The 10,712-nt window shown below is 62.1% G+C and overlaps 2 protein-coding genes across 3 annotated transcripts in view; both read right to left on the bottom strand.

The window, feature by feature from the left end:
- The window catches only part of LOC102025109 (selenoprotein O), a gene marked incomplete in the record, with an annotated part of 18,103 nt that extends 16,210 nt beyond the window's left edge, over positions 1-1,893 (bottom strand). The window contains 1 exon segment of the mRNA XM_005379554.2: positions 1-1,893. Coding sequence (XP_005379611.2) covers positions 1-96 — 96 coding nt within the window.
- Positions 1,894-3,588: 1,695 nt separating this feature from the next.
- Trabd (TraB domain containing) lies at positions 3,589-7,479 on the bottom strand (the record flags this gene model as incomplete). Of its 2 annotated transcripts, none has more annotated exon segments than XM_005379547.2 (9): positions 3,589-4,663; positions 4,800-4,911; positions 4,994-5,169; positions 5,342-5,481; positions 5,576-5,686; positions 6,230-6,370; positions 6,592-6,758; positions 7,104-7,182; positions 7,415-7,479. In XM_005379547.2, coding segments are annotated over 9 exon segments (1,169 nt in total), but the record flags the coding sequence as incomplete, so codon positions are not given.
- Positions 7,480-10,712: the final 3,233 nt, after the last annotated feature.

The following is a 10,712-nucleotide window of genomic DNA, read 5'->3' as shown; positions in this document are numbered from 1 at the left end:
CGGGGCGGACTCCATGGCGGCGGAACGGGACGCAGGCGGCGGTCTGGCGCGGCCGGCCGGTGGCGAGGCACGGAGCACGGCCCTGAGCAAAGCCATCCGCCCCGCCGAAAGCGTGGTTGCCCCGAGCGGAAGCCCCGGGGCGCCGAGCACCGCCTATTCGCCTGCGCGGGCCGCGCCCCCAGAAGCTTAGTTCTGATTGGCTTCCTCGCCCGCCGGTCCGTAGTGACCTACTGGCTGAGAGGACTATTAGGCCGGTGAAGCTGCGGCCCGGGTGACTCGTGGAGGGGCGCCCCCAAATCAGCCTTGTGGTTCTGGTCCCGGCGCCGGCAGAGGGACCGAGGCTGAGGACCGCTGGGCGAGGGCTACCGCGGCAGAATAGCTGGACACCGAGGCCACACCTGCCAGTGTTCCTGGGCCTGAGGCCCGGTGGGAGCTGGTCGGTTAAAACTCCCCCTCGCCCCCTCCCGATCACAGGAGCGGGAGGACGACGCCAGGAGCTACTCCACACTGAGGGCTGGTACCCGGTCCTTAGCGCCTCTGTGGGAACCGTGTCCTGAGAAATGACCTGTTTCCTTGTTCTCCCATTCTCTGTATGTTACTTGCAGTCCAAGAGGGCAGCGATCCGGATAATGGGGTGCTGGTTTCCCCAGGACAGCACTCAGTGATGACAGCCCCAAGGACAGCCACAGGCCAGTTACCCCAGCGGGGGGCGGGCACTGCCCAGGCCAGACGTTTGGGCAGGTGCTGCAGGATGAAGGGTTCAGATGCCCCCAGGGTGCTGACCTGGCCCCACAGTAAAATCAGATCCTGAGCTGGGCCCAGGACACTGGACCAAGGCACATGCTCCCTCCTGGCCATGTCGCCTTTGCCCCAGCCCTCCTGCATTCTATACCTCAAGGAGCTGCATCCAGAACTTTCTCCTAGAGCCACAGCATGGGTGTGAGACCGTGTGTGACTCCAGCTCTGCCTGTGGGGTGGTGTGACCACGTGAATCCCTCCCTGCCATTGTGGGATGTAGGGGATGCAGGTGCTCAGGGCTCATGGAGCCCTGTCAGCATGCACAGCAGCCCCACCCTGTAAATCCACCGGGGCTGTCTGGGGTCCCTACCTCGACTGCCATGGCCCACAGCCTGTTTCCAGCAGCCTCCTTTGTCTGGAGTCCTCCCTCCCATTCCCCAGGCCAGGCTCTCCTGACCCATCTCCCAGCCCTGGGTCCAGTCTGGCTCAGTCTCATCTTCGCTGGGGAATGTGCTGGAACTGGGTTGTTGAGGGTCTGTGAATGCCAGACTGGCCACGCTCACAGCCTTGAAGGCTTGAGGGGCACCCAGTCAGCACAGTAGCCTCCTCAGCCCTGGTGGCTTTGCCTCTGGCCACACCAGAGTGGCTCGGCCTCCTCAATGAGTGCTGGTAGCCTGGGTCCAGTGGCTAGGTGGGCAGGAGCTGGTCCATCCTTCTGGTACTAATGCTGTCAGCTGTTGGCAGCCTTGAAGGTGCAATGTGAGAGGTTCTATTGCCCAGGAAACCAAGACAGCCGGGCCTGGAGGTGAGTGCGCAGGAGGCTGCAACACAGAGCATGGTGCTGTCAAGGAGGTTAGCCTGGCCACAGCTACTGTCCACACGGGGTGGGCAGTCACCATGGTCTCAGTCCAGCATACAGAAGGCACCATCCTGGGTGTCAGTGCAGCCCCTGCATGGTGTTGGTTCCTTTCCCTGTGGCCCATGGCTTCCTAGACCAGAGCTGTCCAGGCCTGTCTCACCACCAGAACCCCAGGATCCTTGGGCCGCCTTGGGGAGCAGCCTCCCTTCTTGGAGTAGAGGATTGGCAGAGGTATTGGGGTTGTTGGGGCCTTGAGGGCCCCCCTTTCCCTACCCCATCTGCCCTCTGCAATTCCCCCCCCTCCCACCCTGAAGCAGCCTCTTGGCAAAGTGGGGAGATAGCTGGGGAGCCCCACCCCTCCCTGGCTTTCCTGAGGTTCCTTAGTACTGGCTTCCTTGCTGACTTGTAGGCTATCATGGTGTCCATGTCCCACAGGTCCTCAGCCCTGGAAGTGGTTGCCTGTAGACTTGGGCACCCACTCCGTCCGCCAGCTCCAGCTAGTCCCCATTGCTGCTTGATCTGGCCCTAGAAGTTCTTTTCCTGCCTGCCCGGTTACCTGTTGGGATCAAAGCCACAGGCCCAGGACCAGGCTGTGCCCTGGGCTGAGAGCAGGAGACCCTCCTCCCTCCTAGGTCTCCGAAGCTGGGTCCCCCTGCCCATCTTGACTCTGAGTCACAGTCTATGTTGCAGAGAACCTGGCCGGGTGGGCAGTCAAGGGCCTTGGCCACTCAGGCAGGCGCCCTCTCCAGTGTCCACATTCCCTTCGGTGCTTATTTATTTGAAAAATGCACACCTTATTATATTTCTGCTCACCAGAATAATACAGATGAAGAAATTCAGATCTTTAAGACCAAGGTGCAGATGCGTATTTCCCCAGGCCCTGGCTGCTGTCCACTGTGATGTGTACTGCACTCTGCTCTGATATGCCCCAGGTATCTACCTCATGCCTGAGTCCTCCCTAATCTATTTGTTTAGTACTAGAGATTGACCCAGGGTATTGTACATACTAGGCAAGTGCTCATCCCTTTTCGAGACAGGGTGTTGTCTTAAACTTATGATCCACCCACTCAGCCTCCTAGAATGCCAGGGTTGGGGGTGTGAATCACATGCCTGGTGGGCCTTGAGGTCACCCACCTGGCTCTAAAAACAGTCCTTCCCTGCCCAAGCCAGGAGATGGGCAGCCCGACAGTTTCTTACCCTCAGCCCTATGGCTGGGCAACGCCATTTCCACTTCAACCTGTGGTTGCCTCTTCAGCTTCTGAAGTAGCCCAGACCCAGGCAGGGTTTTAACCCTGCATCCCTCCCACTGCCTGAACCCTGGCTCCAGGCCCACTGTGTACCTTTCCTGCTGCACTCAGGGCCTGCTACACTCAGCCGTGGTCTGGGATGCCCTGCCTCACAGATGCCCCAACATGGACCCAGCAATGCTGGGCAGAGACCAGGCATGCCCTCTGGCACCAAGACATCTTGCTGGGGTGACAGCTGGAGGACACTAGGCTGGGAGACCAGTCAGGCTGGACAGGGCTGCTGCAGGGCCCAGCCTGCACCCACCTGCTCCTCCTCACTGTGCCCAGCCAGACCTGGGATTCCAGCACCCAACCTGCGCCTGTGGAAAGAAGACCCTGTCAGGGCAGGCTTGGTAGCCCTGAAGCCCCCAGCCTACCTGTCGGCCACTTAGCTGCTGCACCAAGCCGACCCAGGCTATGGGGACAGAGACCCAGCACTGGACAGGCAGCCACCCTTCCTAGAGGGACAGACACATGGGTATGAGCCCACCCAGCACCTGAAAGCACAAGGGCCTTTCATTCCTGCCTTCCCTCCACAGGGGCAGGTAGGGCTCAGTACCCTCCTTCCACTGTGCTCAGGCCACCTGGCTAGGCGTGGGTGTGCACTACCAAGGGTGGGATCTCTGCTCTCTGCTGAGGTATGTCCCCTAGGGGCTCCCCCAAATTCACCTAAGCCCCATTTCCACACAGTGCACAAACAGGAGCTTCCAAAATTAGAATTTATTTTCATTTCTAAAGAATAAGTCCACAAGTACGAGACAGAGCTGCCCAGCGGCTTGGCAGCCCGGCCCAGTTCTGCAGGGCGTCCCTGATTGGATTGACAGTCAGCACAGGGACAACTAGACATGGTGGGACCTCGACACATGGCTGGGACAGAGTGCTGGGCACAGGCCACCAGGGTCCTGAGGGAGGCGGCGTTCTGTTGGGCCGCCTGGGCCCATAGCCCTGGGCGGCACATGCACCCACTCAGGACAGAGACGAACACAAGGCTCCTGTCTCACTGGACTTAAGGCTTGTATTTCCTGACATTTGCTCCAGTTTGCTTTTCTCTTTAAAGTTAAAATTACCTGAGTAAAAAATTTTCAGACATTAAAAAAGCCCAAAACACAGAATCTCTGCAGGCGGAGACGCAGCAGGTGCGCTACAGGCTGGTCCAGGGTGGCCACAGCTCCCCAGCCCGCAGTGGAGAGCTGTGTGCCCCGAGCGTGCGCCCAGTGGGGCCCTGGGAACCAGATGCTCGGCGCACAAGGCACAGTGAGGTAGGGTGCAGCCAGGGCCCGGCCCTGCTGTGGGCAGGGCCAGCGTGTGCCGGAGCCCCTCCCAGCCCGCCATGTGGTGGCCAGGCCCGCACTGCACCCTGAGGCCCCTGAGGTGCACACAAGTGGGGCTGCGGGGGAGCCTGAGCCCAGACAGTTAAATAATCCTTTATTGGGGTGGGCTGGGGGTGGGCAGGCGAGGCTTGACCTGGGCCCCCATGGGGGGTGCTTGGATGCTCCCAGGAAGGTTCCTGGGTGGTGCCGGCTCCTCAGGAGCCCCCGGCTGCAGCAGGGGGTGGGGGTGGGGGGCGCAGCTGCCCTGCACGGCACCCCTGGGCGAGGCCTTCTATGGGCCCGGCCGGGCTGCAGACGCCTTCTGCAGGCAGGACTGTGCCACAGGCAGTGACAGCAGAAGGCTTACGATGCGGCGGCCCATCCAGTACAGGCTGTAGCCCAGCAGCCCGAAGAAGGAGGCCTTCACGGCCAGGCGGGAAACTCGGCCCGTGATGGACGGCGGGGGGACACTAGGAAGGGAGGAGCAGGCTGGGCCTGGCTGGGGTGTGAGCCCTTCAGCCCCAGCCCCCAGTGTGTGGGTCCCTGGGCCCATCCTGCTAGGGGTGGGGCGGGAAGTGGGGCTCCGTGGGGGCAAAGGGTGCTCACGTCATGATCTCCTGGATGTTGAGGTCTGTGCTCCAGTTCTTCTCGATGCCGGGCACATGGCCCATGCCCACCACGCCCACGACCACGGAGGGCACGCACTTCCTGGGCTCGGCTATGGGGAGGGCGAAGGTCAGCAGTGTGCTGCAGAAGCCACACTGTCCCGGAGAACCCACCACCATCACTGCCACCCTCACCCTCCGAGGCTCGGGGCAGCTCGAGGCGCTGTGCAGCCTGCCGCAGCATGTAGGTCAGGTAGATGTCGCGCTCGGACACGATGGTGCGGTGCAGGTCAGGGAACTCGCCGATCATCTCGGCCATCATCTGCTCCAGCAGGTCCTTCTGCTTGCAGCGCTCCACGTCGTCTTTGCTGCTGGTAGAGGCATGCTGCCAGCCCTGCGGGACAGGCTGCTGGCCCAGGGCAGGCTCTGCAGCGCAGGTCTTGCGGGTGCAGTGGGAGGAAAGGTGGGGGCTTCACGCAGACAGCACACTGGAGCAAGCGGCGGGTATGGCTGGGGAGCGCCCATGGCCAGGCGCTGTCCTACCTGATGGGGTCTGACAGGAAGCACAGGCCCCAGGCCAGCTTGACCTTCTGCCAGAAGGACAGTGCGGCAATGGCCCTCTTGAAGGTAACAGGGATGGGGCGGTCGCCCAGGTGGAACTTGCAGAAAGGCACCTTGCTGGCCTGGAGCAGAGGCTATGTTGGGCACAGCCCTGAAGCTCCCACTGCCCCTTGCCGGGGTCAAGTCCTTGCCACCCCAGGTCATGCCCACGCCCACCTCCTTGAAGGCCTCTCTGAACTCGCCACCAGGGGCCATGCCCAGTTGCTCGGTGATGTGGGCTGACACCTTCAAGAGCAGCATCTGCATGAGCCCAGACATGAGCCCATTCTGTGGGAGAGAATGCGCCACGTCAACCACACTGCGCTTGTGTGGGGAAGGAGGCGGGGCAGCGCCGGGCCCCCAGCCTCAGGGGCCTCCCACAGCAGGCCACACCCTGGCCTCCAGCCACTTCTGCCACACGTGTCCTCTTAGGAAAGCTTTCTTTACAGGACAGCCGGGGCGCTGAGTGGGGCACCTACACCGTGATGGACACTTGTGCCATGGTGCCAACCCCAGGCAAACAGGGGCACGGGTGAGGAACACAGGACAGGGTCTGTAGTCATGTGGTGCTGCTGGGTGGGCCAGGCTATGCTGAGACCCCAGACTCTAGTCCCACAGCCTGGCTGCCTCGTGCCTTGGGGTCAGAGCAGCACTTGCCTCCCCACTCCCTGAGACCACAGATCAGCCCTCTCTCCCACGGGCTGAGGTCAGGTTCCACCCAGGAAAGTCCCCGGCAGGCTGGGCACCATGCACCAACCAGTGGACTGGGCCAGAGCCCGGGCACAGCGCACAGGGACTCTGGCCCTGCCCCAGCCTTTCCCACATACACACCTGCCGCACAGCCTGCTGCAGCTTCTCCAGGCTGACCTCCTTGGCCTCACGCAGCAGTGTCCTCTCGTCCATCTTCAGCATGGACACTCGGTACTGGCAGAGCTCCACGACTACCACGTCGGGCTGTACCTCACGGATGGTCTGGAAGGCACAGTCACCCCTGAGGGACTCGCCCGCTGCCCTGTACTAACACCTGGCTGCCAATGACCCTCAATTCTTTGAGCAACTAAAGGATCTCAGAACACATTCTGCACTTGCAGACAAGGTGCTCTGGCTACAGGGCAGGGGCCACAAAATCGGAACACAGCTGTGGGTGACCTTGAAATGCACAGTGGTGGAGGGTGTGGCTTGATGGCCCTCACCTTCACCACATCCCGCTTGCTGTCGTCACTGAAGTGGGCAGTGCCCACCACATACACTCTGCTCCCGTCCTCAGCCACAAGCTGGGTCACCGTGCGTGGCAGGTTGGGCTGCTCACGCCGTCGCTTCAGCTTCATCTCCAGGAGTAGGCTGAAGGCGTCCACGTCAGCTGCAGGGACAGCAGGCCCATGGTGGGTGAGGCCCGCCTCCGGGCTCTGGGGGCTGCGGGTGGGGTCCAACTCCCATGGCATGCACCTTGACAGGCTGCCTGGCTGCTGTGGGGCTCAGCAGCCCCAGGATGGGGGACAGCAGGGACAAGGTGCTCAGCCCCAGGTGTCCCAGTCATGCTCCATTCCAGCCAGGGTACTGGGGACGCAGTGAGGGCCCTGCTGCCCTCACCTCACTCATGCTCAGAAGCCCCCTCCTGCACCCACAGGCCAGAACTGCTTGCAGCACCCCATCCGCGCAGAGGGTCCCACAAGCTTCACACCCCAAGGCTCTATGGGAGACGTACACAGGTTCTGGGCTTCTCCAGAAAGCACCCTGGGCACCGACTCTGAGGCCCCTGACGTCATGATGGTTTCCATGTCAGCCTGGGGTGGGAGGGAGAGGTCAGGCTGGTGTCCACATGCCCTGGAGAGGCCGCTTGTGAATTCCACCCCCCAGGTTAGGACCCCCACCTTCCCCTTGGAGGGGCTTCCTGCCGGGGTGCAGAAAACCTGGTCTCCACAGCAAGTTCTTGGCAGAGAATGAACCAGAGGGACCTGAGGAGGCCACAGGGTAGATGGTGTCCCTGTGGGACGGCCTGGCAGCCAACACCCTCACCTCCTGAGGTGGCTGCTCCTCCCCTTCCATGGCTGGGCGGCAGCTTCTGAGTGCCTGGAAGATGCCTAGAAAACAGGACACAGTCCTCACCTGGGGCTCTGGGGCTAAGCAAAGGCACCCTGAATGACCCTTGCACTCTCTGCCCTGACTCTGCCAGGTCCCGGGTGAGGCCTGACTGGAAAACCCAGAGCCTCCGTGAGCAACGTGATGGACAGGCAGTGCTCGACCCGCACCACCATGGGTGCTCATGGTGCACGCTCAAGGCCTCTGAGCGGGAGCCCTGCAACCCCACCAGCAGTGACGGTCAGCCAGAAGAGGGACCCTGAGGAAGGCAGACACGGTGGCACCCTTGGGAGCCAGGACACTATCCCGCTTAAGCGAAGAGAGATGCGTAAGGCAGAGGGAGCCCAGGGTGGCTTACAGAGGGCCAGCTCACAGTGTCAGGGCTTCTTGCTGTGTCCTCACAAAGGACCTACAGCTCTGGGGACACAGGCCCAGCATGCGAGATGCACACGAATGATAGTCATGCTGACCAAAGGGGCACAAACGCCCTAAATCAAACCTATGCCTGAGGCAGCTGAGGCCCTGGTGAGGACCAGGGTCCCACTGAGCGATGGCCGAGTGCCCCATCCTTCTGCACAGCTCTTCCTGAACTTTCTGAGTGGGATCCAAAGGTGTCCCATGCTTCTAGACAGATGCCACCTGGCAGAGCCATTGGACAACCCAACTGCAAGCTGTGAGCCTTGTGCCGCAGGAGCTCAGCAGCTGAGGGGAGAGGCCGTAGCACCTGACCACGGCTGGTTCCTTAACTGACACTCCACAGGGGGAAGGATGCCAGCTCAAGGGCCAAGGGTGGTGCCTGAGTTTGGGCCCCAAGTTGAGAAATCTGTTATTGGAACCTAGCTGCTGGATGCTGTAGCGTTAGGGAACTAAAGTACCCCAATTTGCTTTCAGCCACGCCAAGGCAGCGCGGCATGTTCTGAGGGTCTGTGTGCATCTGAGCTCTGCACCAAGGGGACCCTCAGGAGGAGCCATGACCCCCGGGTGCGGGCGGGACCCTTGGGTTCACTTCCATCTCTTCATTGCAGCACACATCTCAGAGCTTTCACAATGCAGAGAAAATGGAGAGCACAAGAGTGTGTGGTCTCTCAAGCTCCTTTCCCCTCCACATCTTGTGGGCCTGCTGCACACGCATACCCAGGCCCTCAAGCAGGGTCTGCCAGGTCGATAGTGACCACCTCCAGCTCCCCAGCTGCAGAAAAGGAACAATTCTGTCTGACCTCTGGGCTGGCAGCATCGCTCCGGGCATAAGCAAGGGCTTGATGTGGCACCCAGGTCACAGACGTGCTCTGGGGCCCATGGAGAAGGGGAAGGCTGTCCGGAGCCCAGCTGGGCCCTCTGGAAGAGAAAGTGGTATGGGCAGGGGGCAGCAGCGTCAGGGCCAGGAAGCAACTGGGCTTCAGGGTGCAGGCAGGTCAGCAGAGACCAAAGACAGCAGCAACCAGACCCTGACTGGGCCTTTGAGTGCAGGCCTCAGGGCCTGCCCCGCAGGCACAGGGCTGGCCCACTCCTCTCCACTTGGGCTGCTGGGTCTGGAGCCTACCCTACCTGGCATCATAAAGGCCAGTGTCTCTGGGAAGTGCCATTGCTGGCTCCAGGTCTGGCACGGCCAGATCTCTGCCAAAGCCCACAGACAGCAGGTCCTTTGAGCCTCCTTCCCTTCTCAGATGAAACCAGCTGACACAAACGGGAGGTGTGCTGGGAAGGAAGGCAGGTGGCTGTGGGCCCTCCCCTTTCATGAACCCGGAAGTCAGAGGACAGTCAGCTGGGGTCCACACCGCAGACCCACAACTGTAGCACCACAAGGGATGCGAGACAACCTTCCACAGTCCAGCTTCACACATGGAAGCAAACAACTCTTATCGAGGAGCAACACAAGGCTGCCAAAGCAGGAGCAAAAGAAACTTCTTAAAACACATCCTGTGCAGGTGGGCGGGCAGGAGGCTGTGGCACTGCCAGCGAATGGGAAAAGAACACGTGGTCTCAGCCTGCCCTGCCCTTCCACAGGCGCCCAGCTGCAGGGCTGCGGTCAGCCAGGCCAACCCACCCTCTTCAGCTTGCCCAGGGTGTACCTGGGCCCGAGGAGGCCAGGCGAAGGCTCCACTGAATGACCTACCTCTGGGTGCCAGGGGCCTAGGGGGACAGAAGCCTGTTGGACGCGGAGCCCCATGGGGGGGGCACCCAAAAGCAGTAGGAGACCCTGTACAGCTCTGCCTTCTGGGGACAGGGGAAGGTATAAAGGCGACCAAGGTCCCCAGCACCAGGAGCCTGTGATTAAGTCTTAGTGTCTGATGCTGTCACACTGTGTACTTTCCTCCCCTCACTGTATGGAACTTCCGTCTGGAGACCTGAGCCTAGCCTCTACCTCTCTGCACCTGGAGGTCCAGCCTAGCCCTGCGCTCCCCACCTGCCCTTTCCAGACAGGCTCAAGCCCTTGGCACAGACCAGCAGACCCCTACCTGCCACCCTCCAGGGGAACAAATGCCTGTCCTCCTTCCTAAAACCCAGCAGCTGGGCGGCAGCTCCTGGCCTCATCCTCAGCTCGGCCCCCAACCAGCTCTCCCTGCTGAGCAGGACTGGGTCCCTGCGAACCCCACAGCGGAAGCCGCCTCCCGCCAAGGCCAGCTGGCAGCCCCGACACCCCTGCTGGCTGGCGCCTGGCCTACAGCAGGGCTTCCACGAGGCTCAGGCCCCAAGGGTTCCCAGCAGCTGGTCACCCAGGCCGAGTACGGACGGGTGTCCACACGTGAAACAGGGCAGCAGCCGCGCAGGGCATGGCCACGGCTCCCCCAGGCCACACGCCCTGCCCAGCCCCCGCGGCGCACCCTCTGCGAGGTCCCCTATCAGGAAGCGCCCTGTCGTCTCCGATTCGCACGCGAAGCCCGAACCCCAGGTGGGTGCACTCAGAAGTGAAGACCGGCCCGCTAGGGGTTCACGCCCCCACGCGCGGGGACGCCGGACAGCTCCGCGGGGAGCGGCGAGAAGGGCTTCCCGGGGGCCAGGCACAGCCCTGCCGGCTCCGGACCTCGATCCCGGACGGCGGCGAAACGTGCCCCTCAACTTCCAGCCGGTGACAGCCGGGACGCCCATCGCCCTCACCCAGAAGTTGCCTCCTGCTCCGCCCGGCGCCCACAGGCGTCCCCGGAAGCCCTCACCGCCCGCAGGGAGAGCCGAGCGCGGCGGAGAGCGCAGCGGGCCAGGCCCCGACCTCCTCACCGCGGCCGGAGCCGGGTCCGCG

The sequence above is a fragment of the Chinchilla lanigera genome, unplaced genomic scaffold (genome assembly GCF_000276665.1).
Source record: "Chinchilla lanigera isolate Chin_1 unplaced genomic scaffold, ChiLan1.0 scaffold00012, whole genome shotgun sequence".
Taxonomy (NCBI): Eukaryota; Metazoa; Chordata; class Mammalia; order Rodentia; family Chinchillidae; genus Chinchilla; species Chinchilla lanigera.
The sequence above is the reverse complement of the archived record's forward strand: the minus strand, read 5'-3'. Positions and strand labels throughout refer to the sequence as shown.